Raw genomic sequence first — 19,742 nt, 5'->3', positions numbered from 1 at the left:
TGGAATAAACTGCAAAACTATTTATAACTGTCAGGCTTAAAGCTTTCCCCATCTGTTACCTTGACTGCCTTCCTTAATACACAAATTTAAAAAAAGGAGATGTATTGTAATAAAGCAGTAAGCCAATGTTTCTTTGGGAGTTATTAATTACTTCAAAGGAATTTGTATTATTTGTAGCTAGCCATTTCCCCTCACCCAGAATGGAATGGGAGTACAAGTAATACCCCAGCATTGCATTTACAAGAGTTAGCCTAAATTTTAGGGTTACCTTTCAAATGCTACTTTTCTGTAAGATTTCTGAAGCAGGGGTTTTTCTTGTCTTGGCAAAAAGCAGCAAGAGGGACAAGCCTGAAGGAACTAGTAAGCTAAAAGGACAAATTCCTTATTAGAAGAGCAAAATATTAAAATGTTTTAAAAATAGGGCAGTTTCTCACCTATGATTATATTACCTTGTTTTCACACATAAGAAGCAGAGAAATGTACTATTGAACCCCTTTAACAGCCCTGAAATCCCTGAATACACTAGATTAGCTGCATTAAATACCAGCAAATGTAACCAAGGGCTTTAAAAAACTTACAATCTAAGATATCTTAGATGCCCAATATTATATTTGAGCTCTAATCCTGTGCAATAAGACAAGAAAAAAAGGGGGGTATACTTATGATCTTCAATAAGCAAAATGTAAAACTTTATTGAAAGATATTATCAAAGATCTAAATAAGTGGAGAACTAGACTAAGTTCTTGAAAAGGAAGACTCAACACCATAAAGTTGTCAATTTTCCTCCAATTGATCTATATCTACAATTTTAATGCTTTAATAAACAAAATGGCAGCAGGTAGAATTTGGTGAAATTTGGTGGGTTGATTATAAAATTTAAATGTGAAACAAAGGGCCAATAATAACCAAGACATTCTTAAAGAAGAATAAATTGAAGGGACTTGGCCTTTCATAAATTAAAATCTATTATAAAGCTAATATAATTAAGATAATGTGGTATTGGGGCAGAAAATGCAAAAATGACAAAGGAAATAGTACAGCTTTGTTTCTATCTGGGAATGAGGAGTTGAACTTAGATCCTCACATGAATCTAGGGCCTTGAAAAGAATACCTCTTTCCAAAAAGGAAACTAGAAAGATTCTACCTATTGTTTTAGGGAAGCAGTGATGAAGTTTGTCCTCTACCTGTCATTCTGAATAGTGGGAAAAGGCTCTTATGAGAAATCAAAGTTCTATGTACAGGTATAGGGTCCAAATTTACACTATAGTATAGGTGAAAGAATCAGAAGCTGAGAAAATAAATTATAGGGTCCTTGGCAAAAGAAACAAAAAAATTGCTCTGAAGGAATCCTTCCTTTCATGATCCAGGACCCATGCTGTCTTAGACTGTTTGGGCTGCAATAACAAAAATACCATAGACTGAATGGCTTAAACAACAAACGATTATTTCTCACAGCTCTGGAGGCTGGGAAATCCAAGATCAAGGCACTGGCATATTCAGTGTCTGGTGAGAGCTCACTTCCTATCTCATAGACGCTGCCTTCTCACTGTGTCCTCACAAAGAAGAAGGGGTGAGGTCCTATTTGTAAGGACAGAATCCCATTAATGAGGGCCCCACCCTCATAACCTGATCACCTCCAAAGGTCCCACCTCCAAATACTATCACACTGAGGATTAGGTTTCAACACATAAATTTGGGGGAGGGTGGGACATGGACATTCAGTCCATAGCAGATAATAAAGATGAGCTCACAATATAAACATTTCAAACCATCTGAAGACAGAAGCCAGTATGAGGAAAGTCAGTGGTTACCACAAATATGCAAATAATTACCCCAAGGGTTTGAGATAATAGAAAACTCTTAAAGAAAATCTAACATAGCATTCTTAAAATCTTCAAAGCCATAAATAAAGAAATAGAAACCACAATAAAGGGAAAAAATGAAAATGTTAAAACTATAAAGAACTTCTAAAACTAAAAAACCAAGATGATGAAATTAAAAACTGAATAGATGAATACACCGAAGAGTAGACATAGCTACAGAAAGAATTAGCTAACTGGAAGAAATATCTTAGAAGAGTGCCCAGAATGTATCATAGAAAGACAAAGAAATCAGAAATATAAAAGGGAGGTTAAAAGATATGGCGATTCCATGGGGAAAACATATATCTAAAAGAATTTCCAGAAGGAGAAAATTGAGATAGTGAGATGAAAACAACATTGAAAACATAATTGTTGAGAATATTCCAGAATCACTGAAATGTTCTTAGATTGAATAAGCACATCAAGTACTAAGAAGGATAAATAAAGGCAAATCCATCACAATGAAACTGTAGAACACCAAACAAAGTAATTATAAATATCAATCTGATAGAAAAGACAGATAACCCAAAGAAATGACAATTAGACTGCAGTAGATTTCTCATATCAACAACTCAGCCCATAGTCCATGCTATGAGGAAGCAAGCAGCCATGGATAGGGGTTACAGCAAACAGAACCTAGTGAGGTCCCTGCCAACAGCCAGGATTGACTGCCAGACACATAAGATGGATGAGCTATAAAATGATATCAGCCTCCACCAGGATCAACTGCCAGACATGTAAGATGGATGAGCTATAAAATGTTATCAGCCTCCACCTATAAGACAACAAGCTTTTCCAGTTGTCTCCATGTGGAGCAAAGAGGAACTGTCCTTGCTGAATCCTGGCCAAATTTCAGATCTGGAAACAAAATAAATGATTGCTAGTTGTTTTAAGCCACTAAATTTAGCGGAGTGTGTTACACAGCAAAAGATAAATGAAACAAAGTGGCTTAAACAAATATGGGCTTTTATTTTGCTCACATATCAAGGACATTGGGAAATGTGGTTCTTACAGAGGGGAGGGTTTAGGAGATTAGGGCATGTTGATTGTTGTTGTTGCTGGTAAGGATGAAAAGAAGGTCTGGGGGGTAGTGGGTCAATGGGGGGAAAGGAACATATGTAATACTTTCAACAATAAAGATAAATTTAAAAAAAGATGAATGAATGCTGATTGGATAGCTACTTTCTTTTCATGTTCCAGAACCATACAATTATACTTGTTATAGCTTTCTGTGTGTGTTGTTTTTTTTTCCTTTTTGTTATAGTTTTAAAAATAACTTTTAACAGATGGTGGAGCTAGTGCTCCCACATTATTCTTTTTTTTTAAATTTATCTTTATTGTTGAAAGTACGACAGATGTCCCCTTTTTCCCCCATTGATCCCCTCCACCTGGCATCTGCCCCCCCCCAGGCCTTATCCACACTATTGTCTTTGTCCATGGGTTATACATATATGCATATAAGTTCTTTGATTAATCTCTCTCCACCCACTGCCCCACCCCACCTTCCCTCTGAAATTCTTCAGTCTGCTCTATGCTTCTGTGTCTCTGGATCTATTTTGTTCATCAGTTTTTTTGTTCATTAGATTCCACATATGAGTGAGATCATGTGGTACTTGTCTTTCTCTGACTGGCTTAGTCTGCTTAGCATAATACTCTCCAGTTCCCTCCATACTCTCCCAAAGAGTACGAGATCCTTCTTTTTTACAGCTGCATAGTATTCCATGGTGTAAATGTCCACAGTTTTTTTTATCCACTCATCTCCTGTCACATTATTCTTGTTTTTCTGAATTTTCTAGGCAGCCCTAGTTTATTTCCTCCATAAGAACTTTGGAATCAACCTAATTTAAAAAATAACACGTATTGATATTATCACTGGAATCATATTAATTTCTAGGAAGAATTGACCTAGTTATGATGTTGATCATCCAGACCAAAATCATGGGCATACATTTCCATTTGTTCAAGTTTTCTTAAATCTGGGTTCTATATACATAGATATTTGTATATTATTCTCTGTATTTTTCTTATGTTTGAAATATTTAATAATTGAAAATATAATTTAAACAGTAGTTGATCAAGAAAATAATTTCCTATTCATAGAACTAAGAAACCTTACCTTATTATGAGGTTGCAGTTTGATGAGTTTTGAGAAAGAAAAGCTGCATATAAGTAAAGTATTACTCACTTATTACTCTGAAAATCTAAATCTCCATTCTTTAGTTTAATTAGGATAATCAAAAGTGCTAAAATTGTGCTAAAAACTTAGATGTTTCTCTCTTATAATGTACAGAACAAAAATGGATAATGGAGTTTCATCTTATTGGGTCTTTAGGGAAGCAGGTACATCTGGAGTCATTTCCACCAGGCTGCTTTTCTGCACTGCACTCTGAAGCACCCATTAATGATGTTATCAGGCAATGCATTTCACAGTTTAAATCAGAAAGTGTTGCTTCCTTTGAAGCTCCCATATGGTGATCCAAACCAAATATATGCTGTTCCCCTTTGAGTTTTTTAAAAGGTAATCTTCATGATTAAGTTCAGAATTTCCACATTCCATTGGAATATCAAGACAGATAAAAGATCAGTTTCAAGACCTAGATCAAACCATCTGCAAGTCTTTATAAATATCTGACATGCAGGTTTAACTACTAAGAAAACCTGGGATCTTTACATGAAAAAATTTCAGTTTCAGATTAACAGAAAAGATTTTAATGATGTTCTATTTGCATAATCAGATCTTAGGAGGTCACTCCGCTGCTTTACAGCCCTTCAGTGATTCCCCACCGCACTCAGGATGTTCAAGGTTCTTAGTCTGGCTGACAAGAGCAGCCTTCCATGAACCAGATCCTACCAACTACTCCAGCCTCCAACTTCAATTCTTGCCCCCACCACTCCCTTCCCAAGTCTCTCGGTCTCTCTCTGTCTCTGTCTTTCTCTCTGGTAGCCACACCCTAAGAACTTGTGGCTCTTTGCCATTTCATGCTCTTGTTATGCATTTTCAAAGTGTTTCTCTATGTATTTTCACAAACTATATCCTTGCCTGACATGCCCAGCCACAACTCCCCTTTTTTTACTTGACTAACAAACACTTCAAGGGTCACTTTCTCTGGGGAGCCTTCCTTGAAAACCCTAAGTCTGAGCTGTGTGTCCTATATTGTCCTCTTTCATCGTTCACTCACTTCAAGCACTGCAATGGAGCTGCTGGTTTGTGTGTCCCTTCCCCTGCTCATTGCTATGTTATCTGAGGGTATGAACTATGCTTTCGTGCATCTTTGTACTCATTGAGCCTCAATATAAAAGCTTTTGAAAGAAAGAAGGTTGTAGTTGGGATTATGGGTTAACTTTCATGCATCCCAAGAGGCCTCCCTCAAGACCAGTGATACTGGCCTTCCCTGCTCCTTCCTGTCTCTGAGCATGCATTTGCCTAATGGCACATTATACAATTTCCTGGCGTCATCAGGTGGCCACCCTACTTGTACACCCTCCTTGTGGCTCTGGCCACTGCCCATCCCATCCCACCTGACATACATTATTTTATAAAAACTTAAAAAGAAAAAAATTATAAAAAATAACAAAAATAACAAAAAATAATTTGTGAGGCTGTCTCAAGGAAAGTTCTTACTGCTCTAAAACTCAAGGGGAAACTCAGGTCCATGGTTTCCCACCCCACCCCACCACACCAGAATTGTAGTATACTTCAAAGTTTGATCTGTTCTAGAAAGAAGTAAGTACACAGTTTAACTCTATTTTTCCTCTATTGATACCAAGCACTGCCCATAGCCTAAACACACACACACACACACACACACACACACACACACACACTCTCCACACCATGCTCTGTGCGCTTCGTAACCCAGCTTTACCGCACAGAGGAAGTCTTCACCTGAAATGTCACAGTACACAGTCATTTGGTAGAGTTTTGCTTCCAGAGGGTTAAAGTACACAGTGATTTCAGCTGATGAGTTGGGCCAGACATCACCTTCCTGAAAAATAGGAAAGAATCATTAAAAGACAATATGATGGAGGGAAGATACTGCTTTCAAATGTTATTATGTTAAAACTCCAGGAAATTGGAAGGAAATATTTTTACAATAGATAAAATAAAGCAAATATTTTACCCAACAGAGAGTTCATTTAGGCTACTGGTTAAGGGGTGGTACAAGTTGGAAACAAGCTTCAAAAATAATTTCAGTGAGTTCATGAATATATAATAAGTTTATATAACTAGTAGTTATATTAGTTTATAACTAGGATATTTAGGAAATTTAAAAAATGTGTGTATTCAATGAACATTCATTGTATGCCCATGTGTGCCCAGCACAGGGCTTGAAAGATGAAGAAGTGTGTGGTCCAAGACTGCACGGAGCTCACATGTTTGACAGATGATAAATATGTATACAAATATTTTATAATAAACATGTTAAGTGCTGTGCCTATATAAACTGGGTTCAGATGGGCCACAGAGAAAGAAGTCCCTAACTCACTTGATGGAGGGACCACATTCCTAACTTTTGAGGTGACAACTCTTTTGAGGAAATACTCTTATTCTGTGAAAACATAGCAGTGGCCCAAGATACAACAATGGCCAGATTAAACCCTGGTTCTGATCTAGTGTGATAGTTCTCATTTTAATTCAAACCACTCAAAGTCATAATAAGGAAACCAAGCTTTGAGAATTGTAATGCACACACCATATATCAGAATTCCCTCAAGGTATTCTTTGAAAAATATTTTGTACTAAGCATGCAACCTGGGCCTCTTCATGAACTTCTTAGGGCTGAAAAGTGGATGTTAATATCACCTGCCTCAATAGTTTCCTAAGGTCTGACGAGGTCAGAGAGGTCAAATGCTTTCCCCCATGCTCAGTACATAGTAAGAGCTCAGTGAATAGGTGCTTAGTAAGATTGATATTATTTTTATGCCACTTGGAAAGACTAAGATGAAAGTACTGGAAAAATTAAGGGAGAAAACTGTGTGTGTTTTCTATGGTTTTTGGAAAGAGAGCCAAGCAGGACATATGTGATAAACACATCCAAAAATCTATTTAGGTGGTGGAGCCTAAAAAGGAAAGGAAAGCTAAGGAAGGACAACATGATAAATAATTCACCTGCAGTTTCAGACAGTCCCCAGTGCATATTCCATTTCCAGTCTGGCTAGAAATGGATGTAGTGCTGGGATCAAGAATGAAGCAGAGAACAGTGTCTAAAGAGCAGACATCCAATGGGGGTGGGGTGGGGGGTGGTGACAGAAAGCCAGAGTCAATTTGGGTTGATTTATGAAGGTAACAGTCTGATCAATGTGCTTCTCAGGCAGTATCCCCCTGACTTCACAAGGATAAAAGGGCACAGAGCCTCCAAAAAGTAGCAGTGAGGGCTATGAGTGTCACGTGTGTCCTGGGAGCTCTCATCTCCCACAACAGGTCGCTAGAATGGAGGCTCCATGAGGGCAGACACTGCTTTACCCCCAGGCCCTAAACCAGAGGTGGCTCTTACACATGTTCAACATATTTATCGAATCAGCCATATCCATTCAGTTTGCATATTGTGCAGTTATTAGCAGATGCCTATTCCTCTTTGCAGCCTATTTCTGCCATTTTCTCCTCAACTGGAAGCACAAAAGTCTTACAGTTTAGAGCCGGCAGGGACCTTTGAGGTCATGCAGGGACTAGGAAATCCCTCAGCACTTTCACTTATTTAGGCATTTCGCGGTGGCATTTTCCCAAACATTGATAAATGGCAAATACCTGGCCCCTTTGATTACTAGAATCAGTGATATGAAGTGTTAGGAACACTCATGCATAGAATGGACAGACAGCCCGGGCAGAAGAGGTTGCACATCCATTCCATCGTAAGGAAAACCCGAAGACCTGGTTTTCCTCCTAACCCATGAGACAGATGTAGTGCCTGGTGGGTTGAGACTCTACTCTGTTTGGGAGTATAGACTGGACAGAGCTAAGCTGTTCTTATCCAAGCTTACTGATCCAAGGGCCATCTTGGACCCCTAAAATATTGCTAGAAAAGTCTCATCAAAATGGTAGGAAATGAGCCCCAAATTGATACACTGGAAGTCAGATAAGCTTAATGCATGCAGGCAAATTCAAGGGCTTTATGATTGGGGCTGGGACAGATAACTTTCAAAAGCATTATTCCAGCAAGAGAATCCAGGGTCCATGTGAAGACAAGAAGGCAATACACTTAAGTTCTCTCCCAGAAGCATTCTTGGATACCCCATCATTAAAGATATCTGATTATCAGAATAGGTGGGCTGGAAACAGGCAGGACAGACATGCTCCAGAGAGGCAATCAGAATCCCCCCAAAGGAGGAAGTGTTGATGTCTGGATGTGATGGGTAAGAGGATCATCGGATGTGGAGGCTCCCTGGAGCCTGGGAAGCCCTTCTGCCTGGTGAGGGAATGCCAGTGCAGGGCAATACGAGCCCGCAGGGTTCAGGCTGAGCGGATGGGACTGTAGGCTCAGTGTTTTCCTTTCCTGGGTTGCAGCTGTTTTATTGTGCCTATGACATTTGCTAGTAACTTTCCGCTTTACTCAGCCCCGGGAGATAATTCAAGGACAATTCTATTCTAAAGGCCTCTCCTGGGCTTGTACTAATGTGCATTAAGAGGGCTGCGTGTATCTGTAAAAACAGAAGTGTGGTCATTCAGTTTCCTCTGGCAGAGGGATGCTTTCAATATTAGGTCATTTGAAGGAGTTAGAAACATGTACAAGGACTCTTATTTTTCAGCTGGGATCAAAATAAAAATTAAATAAATAACATCTATTTCTTTAGAGCAAAAACCCAGTGTAGCATTTTCTATAGCAAATCAGAGAGGACAAACCCCAGAAACACACAATCAGCCTACAATGACCCCACTTGCACTTATATATCTTTGAAACATGTCGTATTACTTCTCCAACACTTCTGAAATTAACTTCCATGTCATTTATGTCTCTAGAAATAATTTTTCTTTGTCACTCAGTTCTAAAGTTTCTTTCTGAAAATGAAAACATTCAGAATTTTCCCTACTGGCTCTGATATCAGTATCCTTCCTTTCCAGTCTATGAGACCATCCTCATCCCACAGAAGCCCCTGCTGTTCTACTTTCCTTCTACATAATCCCCCCTCCCCACCCATCACTGGCTCCAAATTAGAGATTGAGTACACAGGATATAATCAGTAAGTGACTATTATCTTGTTTACTGAAAATAACTGCCAAAATGGCCTTCAGTTATACTGTAATTATCTTCCTTCTTGGTCTTAATGTTCTGTTTTTCCCTCAGATTCATAACTGCATTTCGTGTATTAATCAGGTAAATGGCTCGAAGGAATTGCCTTTGAATTTTTAGGTCTAATGCTAACTCCTATAACGCAGTTTTAGGTCAAACACCGAATACCTCTGGAAGTGGAATTGCATGCTTCCTCTGGAATGAGAGCAAACAAGTGACTTGATGGACAAGTTCCAAGCCTTCCTGAAAGCTGGCTCATGGCAGGTGATTAATACAATCATGAGAAGGGAGGTGGAAGAGAGTATAAAGGGATAAATGATGATGGGGAAAAAGAAAATTAAATTAAAATTTAAAAAAATGTTCTCCCTAAAAAATTATATTGGAAATGATTAAAGGGGTTCTTTTAAAATCTCCCTTGAAAATCCTTAAATTAAAAAAAAATACTTTAAAAATCACCTTCCTTCCCCCTTCTCTATTACCCATCTCCTTCCTTCCTTTCTTCCTTCCTTCCTTTTTTCCTTCCTTCCAGTGAAGGGTTATTTCTTACAAATTTTGCAAAATCAAAATCCAAACTGCAAGAACAGAGTTAAATATACATTTACGTTACTTGGCTTATCTGGAAAGTAGTTTACAATATGACTCAATACCTACATTTATCATATAAAATCGTTATTTTAATTCCCAACTTGCATTTAGAAGAGTGATCCAAACATTTGTCTACTCAAATGTTATACTTTCCAATCATATCTCTAATTTGACAAGAGACTGCATCATATCTATATGTGATACCATGTGCTCAGGTATCTTGGAAGGTGACTCACAGGAGGTCCTTTTGGATGACAGTCAGCAGCTCTTGAGAAATGCACTGGTAGACCTTTATCAAGCTATCCTGGTTGGGCCGGAGTTCAGTCAGCTCAGAACAGGGTCAGTGAATAATAACTTCAAGAGCAGCTAAAACGTGTAACGAATTCCATCACGTTGCAGCAAAATGGAAATATTCTTAACTATATAAATAAATATTTTCAGCTATCTCATTATATTTAAGGAAAATTTAAAGAATTTCTCTTGGGCAATAAAAACATCCTCTTAAAGTCAAATTTCTATCAATTAATCAGAAAAAAAGAAGTTCTGATTAGAAGCTATAATATATTTCACTACCCACAGTTGATCTTCTAGAACTTACTGAATAAATGAGAGAAATCAAGGCTCTCTCTATCGTCAGGGCAAGTAGAAGTAGTCTCGAAGAGAAATTTTAAAAAATGAAAGCTAAAAAATTGAAGGTCAACTATCTGAATTATCATTGAGATAAAAGATCTAATTGGCATGTGACATGCAAGGAAATTTTTCTATTTCATATATCTCCTTGAACAAGAAACTAAATTTAGTAGAGCTTTGATTCTCAAAATAATGACCAGAAAAGTTTCTGAGAGAGGGGTCTAAGATTTGGTCATCTATCAGAGTTTCACAAAAGGTGTGTTTTATCTTGGGTGAAATACCCTAACCCATGTATGGTGAACATTGTAGTGGGGTTTTATAGAGCTGAGGTAGTTTTGTGTGATGTTCATGCTTTTCTCTGGAGAGAACAGACTTGTGTCTCTTCCAGCAATGACAGATGTCAACTTATTAAATGAGCTTTGAGGAACCAAGACTTCCTTAGGCCTCCCTAAGCCTGCGCTAGCTCTCCAACACAATAGTGGATGTCCCAGCACAATTGGAAAAGGTTTGGCCAAGCACAAAGAGCTGAGAGGCCACACAATAAACAAGGGAGGCTGAAGAACTGGAAAACTGTACTGATGGAAGAGCTGTGCCTTGTCAAGGACAGTTTGCTCTCAGCAGATCCCCGTCCTCCTTTCTCCTTTCTGGTGTCCATTTCCAAGGAGTCAGCTCCCACGTGTTTACAATGTGACTCACGGCTAATGGTACAAGAAGTGGAAGGGGTTTGCAGTAGAGCTAGATCTTTCCCTGTTTGGTAGCCATCTGGGCTTCCACCCAACCTGGTTCTGCTGAGCTCACATGCTACTCTGACTTGAGAAAAATAAACTAAATTTGAGCTGTGCTTTCAAAGTCTGAATTGCTGAAGCGCGTGCTTTCTGCAGGCTTAAGTGACAACAAAGCGTGGTTTACTATTACTTACAGGGCAATAAAGAAATTATCAAGTTTCCCTTATTAAGGTTTATTTAAATTAAACTGAAGCTTTCCTAGGGATACTGAATGACTTTTTCTTTGATGGAAAAGATACTGGCTAACAGAAGCAGAAATGTTTTCCTTGCTCACCAATGTCAGCCAATCAAGTAGGGCCAGTTTGGGCAAATACCTTTAAATTCTCAGACATTTGTTTTTGAGAAAATGGCAAGTGTCCAACATTCAGGAAATTGCTACATCTTAAAACTGTGACCTGAGCCAGTAGTCCCAAAGTTCAGGAACAAGGCCAGCACATCTGTGCTGTGATTTCTCAGGGGGCTCCTAGATGCCCGTGGAAATCAAAGGCTTAATTCTCTCTTTTTGCCCTGTGATATTCTTCTGCCTCTCAATGCTTAGAATTGTGTTTTTCTGTCTTTGAATTTCTCTCACTCAGGTACCCATGAGACCTAAGCAGAGAATGTAACAAAATGAGACTGTCAAAATTCTGTACAGCCAGAGTCCACCTAGTAAAATAGAATATTATATTTTGGAAAATAGTCAATTCCACTTGCTTTTCCGGAAGGCACAAAATGTGCATAATAGACTCAATTTTACACTTCTTTTCCAAAGAGGGGGAACCTATACAGAAAGAGGTGGCTTAAGAAATGATCAGTATTCCACAGTACCCAATACCTTCCCTAGGTAAGGAATAAATTGAAATTTTTTGGCTAATTACATTAATACTCCAAGACTTCATCGAAAGAATTGACATGAGGAACTTAACATGAATAGTAGTAATATTCTACATGTTTTAATGACTAAAACAATTATAGTTACTATTAGAATATCAGTAAATTACTAACTAAAGCTAAAAAAAAAAAAAAATTACTTCCAGACCTCTGTTCTGTATCTGCCAGGGCTGCCTTGTGGCACTCGGGGTCCTTGCCTACCCTTTTTTTCCTCCACTGACCACCTCTGGGGCCTCTCAAACACAAACTCCTCCACCTTTGCACTCTGCAACTGCATCAGTACCCAAGACACCCCAGCATGACTCCTCAAGGGTCAAACAACAGACCCTACGGCAACGTTATGCACTAATGAAAAGAAATGAGCCAAGACAATGGGACTGGCCAGGGCCAAGTGGTGAACAGGTTACAGGACAGTGTGAGAACTTTGGGTCCTAGAGTTTTGGTCAGTTGTTCTTACAGCATTGAGTCCAACTACTTCTCATATATTATATTAATAAAATTTGATTAAATTTAAAACCATCACCACCTCTGGGCGTTCTAGAGACAGTGACTGATTTCTTGAGCTTGAGTACTTGCTTTAAATTGAAAGAGCCTCTAAAATAGAAACAATGTTCCCATGAAACACACAACATGGGGAGAACGCAATAAGGGCTAAACTAACCTTGGTTTTAGCTGACTCATTTAAAAAAACCAAGATATATGGACACAGGTCTGAAAAAATAAGCATGTCATTTCTTATTCCTTTTCAGACACTAAGGTAACAGGTTTTTGGTTTTTGTTCTTCCTTTTTAAGTTTACCTCATTTGAAGACAATGTTCTTCTTTGATGGACACAAAGGCTGAAGAGGCCATCAGGAAGCAAGGTGGTCTCTAAGCCGCTAGGTCAACCTTTTCTTTTCTTTTTAGTTTGTGAACAGGTTATCAATTAGAGATGTATTGTTAGATCAGTAGGTGACACTAGGTGATTTTAATCTTCTCTGCTCCTGTGAACTCAACTCATATCAAGGAGCTAATTAAAAGGAATCACACTCTAATAAAAAAACTAATTGCTGACTCATAGCTCAACTGTCAGAAATTAAATAGTGGCTTTGGCATAAATGATGTGATACATGAGAAAGATTCAGAGGAAATCTTCAGTAGAAAACAGTGATGAACTAACCATAATTGGGTAGAAAGGCGTGTAAGACAGGCCTGGGTCCAGGCCTTGGATCCAATATGGAGACAGACTGGTTGGCTGGTTCTCCTCTTAGGCACCCTTCTCTGTGAATTCACAGCCCCTCCTTGCTTTGCAGGGTCTCTAAAGTCAGCACTTGAGGGCTCTCTTGGGTCTTGTGCAATTTTCCTTTTTCAATCTGTCCTTAGAATTTCCATCCACTTTTCATGCCTTCCATGAAGACATATATAAGATTCTTACATATCGTACCTCTACTCCTGATTGCTCTCCCACAAATTTAGTACTGCATTTCCAAAACTTTTTGAACATCTGCTGTCATCTCAAATTCAACGTGTTCAGAACCAAACTCATCATTAACTGATCTCCCTCCTTCTTTCCCCTCCCTCCCTCTATTAATTGGCCCTGTGGTAGGCATGGGGCACAGATGAAGACAAGGCACTCTAACCTTAAGGAGCTCAGAGTCTGTCTCCATATTGGATCCAAGTATCCTACCCTTAAAAACAACAACAAAAACTTATTATGTGTACAAGGCAACCAAAGCCAAGAAAGATCGAGTGGCTTAAGGTCACATTTGCTACTGGCAAAGTTAGAAGTTAAACCCAGGATTCCTTACTTGCTAATTTCTACCAAAGACATCATAATTCTCCCAGCTATTCTAGTTCAGACTTTGAGAATACACATGATTTCTCACCATGTTTCACCCTCAATGACCAATCAATCAAAAAGCACTTTAATGCCTTTCTTTTTCTTTCCTTTCTTTTTTATTTGTCAATTACAGTTGACATTCAGTATCATTTCATATTAGTTTCAGGTGCACAGCATAGTGGTCAGACATTTATATAATTTATGAAGTAACACCCCGATAAGTCTAGTACCCACCTGGCACCATACATGGTTATTACAATATTATTGACTATATTCCCCTATGCTGTACTTTACATCCCCATGACTATTTTATAACTACCAGTCTGTACTTCTTAATTTTAATGGCTTTCTTTTGAACATCTCTAATATCTGCCATTTCCTTTGCTTTCCAACCATCACCGGGCCAACCCTCCAGGTCAGCACCACTCTCACACATCTCCTTGAGCTGGCCAGCAACGACGTTCACTCTCCCTGACCTTGCCAGCATTGGCACATTTTCCTTACTTGACCTGCATCCACTCTCCGGCTCTCTATCTCCCCTCCTTCAATTGGATCCACATGTGGCCACCAGGATACTATTTCTAAAACACCTTGGACACAGCAACTCCCCTGCTCCGAGCCCTGCAGTGAGTCTCAGACCTCGACGTCCTGTGTGGAGAAAGGGGTCTCTGGCTATGCAGAAATACTGCTTCCACTCTACCGCTCGGAGAATTATCTTTGCTTGAATCACTATCTCCCAAATTTATCTGACCACAAAACTTCTTTTGCCAAGGAACACACATTACCACCCCTCACATCCCGTGTTTGCAGAAACGCACTGTAGGCTACAGCATCACGGGTTGACTAGGCAGCCCAGATCTCCTCTGCTCTCCTTCCCAATCTTATTTCTTATCTCCTCCATGACTGCCTGCTCCAGAAACACTGCTCATTTCATTGTAATATGCCATGAAAGTAATAGTTTCCCTTTTCTTTGTTTTCACAACTTCTCCAACTAGAAACATCCCCTTTCTTCCTCTCCACTTAATTAAATCTTACCCTTCCTCCAACATATAGTTCACATCCCATCTCTTCTATAAATCCTTTCCCAACTCTCTCATTCCAAACTACCAGAGCATTTATTTACTGTATCAGAAAACCAAAATCTCAACAGTGGAAAATACCCATAGTTCACATTTAGGTCAAGAAGCTAATAAAATGGCAGAATTTTCCCATCAAATACCTTCAAAAGTAATTTACAAGGTAAGGTTATATTACACTCACAAGAACTGTATTTCTATAAAACTATCAGGATCTTTAAGTAGAAGGGGAAAAGAAGATTTAACATCAATAAATAATTCACTATAGCTGACACTGAGTTCTGCTGTTTTGACCAGAAGAACTTTATAAAATAAACACTAGGAAAGTTTCATGCCTTCATTTTCATTTTGCAAAAATTGTCAAGAATCAGCTAATAAATGCTATCACAGGAAGAAAACCTGAATAGTGTACAGAAAAAACAAAACCATTACTGATGCCATGAACACCACTGTACTTTAACTCTCCTTCCTGTTTCTGGTGACTTTTTTCCCTATAATATCAACAAAATTAGCCTCATTTAAAAGATACCATTTCTGTGTGTCACTGTTCTAAAGAATGTTTTTCTTCCTAATGGTGAAAAGATACCTTGTGATAATGCCCAATTCAGCTTCCTATCTGGAATTCAAAAGCAATCATAATTCAATGCCTCACTTTAATACACATCTATCTCCATCAAGAAGCTTGAGCACGAGAAGAAAATCCAAGGTAACCCTAATCTTTCTCCTTCTGGATTGGACATGTGCAAGACTTCTCTGTGGGCCTCCCACCTCTTCCTGACACCAGTGCTCACTATCCCTGAGTCATCCACACTCAGAAGGACTTGAGAAACAGGACAGTATTCACCAGTGTGGATCTCTGGTACCAGCTGGGAAGGATCCTTGACTGTTCACACTCTGGACCTGACTGGCATCTCTGAGATTGCCAGGACTGTTTGCTCCTCCCTGTCTCCATCCATTTGCTGCTTGGATTGTAATGCCTTCCTAATCTTTTCAACATCTCTGGGCTTGACCTATTTTAACAGGTATCTATCTGTCCTGTCTTTCCAAGACTGTATGTTCATCTTGAGGTTTAACCCATCATATCTGAATACCCCTTTACTCGATTGAGCAGTGGAGTCATCTGATGTAAAAGAAGATTCAGCCCCAACCCTCTTCTCCAACCTATTTTCCTATGTGAACCCTTAACTTCAAATCACCTGATCCATCCATGGACCCTTGAATGAGCCATGTCATGCACATCACCAATTTTGATTCCAAAAGTCTTGTCCTACAAGAAAGACCCAGTTCAAGGCTCTGTTCTCCAGAAGGCTTCTCTAGCTTTTTAGTCTGATAATCACCTCAGCCTCTGAACTAGTATCCTGACTGTCTTCATTAGTGATTCCCATAGCAGGTCTCACAAAACAATAGTCCCATGGAAGGTTTCCAAAGGGAAGACCTCCTCTCGGAGGTTACAATGCATATTATTATATTAAAAACTTTTAGATGTCTTACAATAAATTTCAAACAATACTCTACCCAGTTTGTCTGAAACTTAATTAGCCATGGAATCCCTTTTCTATGCGATATCCTTTAATAAATATTTGGAAGTGCAGACATAAGGAGAACAGGTCTACATAGTCAGTGGCGTTTCCCACAAGTGACCTTGTATTCTAATGCGTTCTTGTGCCGATGCCTTCTCTCCAGCAGATCTGAATGGTAACAATCCAGCAGCTCTAACTAGCTGTGGGCTTTCTCAACTCCGATTGCTGTCTTTACCCTCAGATCACTCTGTGCTTGCTAAGTGTGAGGTAATGCACAGTGCCTAGCACACGGTAAATATAGAAGACACTAGCTACTGTCATTTTGAGACAGTGGGACAGAGTGGTGAAAAGTTGGGTTTGTGGGATCAGACAAACCCTGTTCTAACCCTGGCTCTGCTTTCACTAGATAGACAGTAAGATCGAGGATTATGTCTGTTTTGTTCATCGATGTCTGGTACACACACACAGAGTGCCTGGTATAGAACATGCAGTCAGTAAGTATTTATTGAGTGAATTAAGGACAACGCAGTTTTCAACCAAGCCATTTTGCCCACCATGGGACATCTGGCAATATCCAGAGATAGTTTTGGTTGTAACAACCAGCATCTGGTGGGTAAAGATCAGGGTTGCTATAAAATATCCTACAATGTCCAGGACAATGATTATCTAGCCCCAAATGTCAATAATGCAGAGGCTGAGAAACCCTACACTAGAGTTAGGCTAATCAGAGATATATTTCTACTACTGACACAAACTGCTTGGCCTTGAGTAAGTTACCAAATTTCTCCAAATCTCAATTTCTTCCTTTGTGGACTAGGGGATTAACCATAACTGATAATATATATACAAATGAAATAAATTAGGTAATGCATACAAAGTGTTTAACAGGGATTGGTGCATAGAAAGTGTGACCTATAAATCTAACCTATGAGCACTCTTACCATCAGCCTTCACCCACTGCCTCATGATGATGAGGCTCTTCAGGCGGAGTCTCTAGGCTATCAGAACTTGCTGTATCAATCCCAGAGTGAGTCCTCTCATCAAAACAAGCCCTGCACTCCGCTTATGTTCACTGTATGTTCAGATCGTATATATGTGCTCACCAGAGGCTCAATGGTGAAAATATTATTCAAGAAGAGCGAGCTGTCTGCCTGAATCAGCTTCCTCTGGTTCTTGAAGGTGCGGGAGAGGATGGACAGGCGCTCTCGGAGGGAAGGGTCAACGACGCACTCCTCAAGAAACTCATCAGTCTCATCTTTCTCCTCTCTGCTCAGGTCCTCGCAGACCCTGGAGGAAAGCGGGACACGTGAGGTTCACCTGGCACCCCCATGAAGACCGCCTGAAAGGGCTACCCCCTCTGGGCCACCCTCCCGGGAGTGATCTCACCCATCGCCCTGGGCTGGTCACTCCTTGCCCTGAGTGTGCAACATCTGTCTGAGTGACCTTGTACTTGAACTTCGCAAGAGCGTCTGTTTGCTCTTCAGTCATTTCCTTCAAGAAGTCCTCCAGGCCTTCCTGTCCTCCACTTGCTTAATCCTGAGCCCTCATGCAGATTTGGGCAATTATTTTCTTTTAGGTAATTGTGTTTTCCAGGTTTCTTTTTGAACACTTTACATCTACTCTACCTCTCACACTTCAAGGACAATTTTGTTTCTTTGAAACTTGCTTAGCTTTAATTCTTTCTTAGCTGTTAAGTTACCTAGAGAACAGAATCGAGAGCCAGAGAGGACTAGGTTTGGATACCGGTTCTACTCTCTATTCACTAGCTCTGTGACTTTGGGAGTTACCTAACTCCTCTATGCCTAGTGACTTTAAAACTAGGAGCTCCCCCATCATAAAGATGTGTTGAGGATTAAATGTGATCAAGGACCTGGTAGAGTTCTAGGGACAAAGCAGATACTCAATAAATACCAGTTTTCTCCCTGTGTCAACCACAGGCAATTACCAAGCTGTCAAGCTTATAAAATGCTCAAACTACATCTAAAGACACTTTTTCTCTCTCTTTTTAGCTCTTCATGTCTCTTGTAAAAGTCAGCAAAGCAGCCATCCCTACACCTCTCCTCACTGCCCTCACTGCAGATGTGATCACAGTACTCCTGGTATCTGTTACCTCACCTGGATTTTTATCTCCTCCCAGGGCATATGGCCATTTCCTTAGCATTTTGCTGGTATTACCAATGATGAGAGACAAATTATCTAGCTCTCTCAGTGAGAGCCAGGGTCACTGAATTCCTATCTCAGCACCAACTGTTTTCTAAATGACTTCATGCAAACCACATGCTTAGCAATGTCAAATAGCTCTTTTTAATAACCTTAGTGTTCAGGTTCCTTTGGCTATAAAGCATAAAGATGTTAAAGAAATGGGTTCAGTGTGTTCTGGTTCCACAGGAAAAAAAAGCATTCTGTGCTTCTGTTTTACTGCTGTTTGGGAAGCAGTGTCCAAGGTAACAAGAGAAGCAGTCGTTCCATACTGCTGGGCAGAGCAGTGCAAATTAAAGAGAGCTCAGTCCATAGAAAGGAAACCATTAATTCCTGAGAGTGGAAGTTATAACACCTATCTTTAGAAATAAATCCTAAAGAAATAATCATGGATGTAAGTAAAATCACAGCTACGAAGATGTTCATCAACGTGCTAGCAATAATACAAAAGAATGTGGGTAAATTTTATGTAAGAGATTGAAGGATTGCTTAAACAAATAATAGGAATCATAAATATTACATTTATTTAGGGGGTTAATGGGAGTGGGGTGTGGGGATAAAATGCCTTGTTTGGACCAAGGATGGATGATAATGCTCTATGAACTGAGGAGTACGATTAACTCAACCCTTGAGCCAGAAAACAAAAGAAAACAGAGCAAAAATTCCCAAGTACTGCTCTTCTCCCATGCTGTTGGGACTCTTAAATTAGCAACAGCTGTATAATGCACAGGGCGTGGGTGCAAACCAGATGTCTCTCTCTTTACCCTCTGATGGAGAACTGGAGCCGTGGCTGAGAGACTAAAAAAGCAACATGCAACAACACCTTGAGCTGGGTTGACTCCAGTGAGGGCTCCTGTATACCCCAGTCTACTGTTGGGCCATTTTTCCTGCTGATATCCATGGTCTCCTATCTCAGAGGTGGTTCTGTTTTATAGATGAGGGCACCTCTCATCAGAGAGCTTAACAACACATAAGCCTTCTCTCTCAGATAAACCATGGATTTCATCTATTTTCCAAATGGTTTAGTAGCCACCAATACCCATCACCTTCAGGCGTCAAGTACAGTACAGCCTATGGACTATAGTCAATGGGGAAGACTTGTGTCTTCGGTACAGCAGCACTGAACCAACAATGCTTCCTCATCTTCAGGTGCTAGAGACCCTGCTCCTTT

General features: G+C 39.7%; 1 protein-coding gene across 1 annotated transcript in view; it reads right to left on the bottom strand.

Moving 5' to 3' along the window:
* The window catches only part of HYDIN (HYDIN axonemal central pair apparatus protein), a 253,955-nt gene that overhangs the window by 178,383 nt on the left and 55,830 nt on the right, over nucleotides 1–19,742 (bottom strand). The window contains exons 9-10 of the mRNA XM_081119804.1: nucleotides 17,476–17,659; nucleotides 5,749–5,848 (exon numbers count right to left, since the gene is read on the bottom strand). Of these exons, the coding sequence (XP_080975930.1) occupies nucleotides 5,749–5,848; nucleotides 17,476–17,659 (284 nt within the window). The remainder of the gene's footprint in view (nucleotides 1–5,748; nucleotides 5,849–17,475; nucleotides 17,660–19,742) is intronic.

The sequence above is a fragment of the Miniopterus schreibersii genome, assembly GCF_964146895.1.
Source record: "Miniopterus schreibersii genome assembly, chromosome: 18".
Classification (NCBI taxonomy): Eukaryota; Metazoa; Chordata; class Mammalia; order Chiroptera; family Miniopteridae; genus Miniopterus; species Miniopterus schreibersii.
Note: the sequence above shows the minus strand (reverse complement) of the source record. Positions and strands in the feature narration are given on the sequence as shown.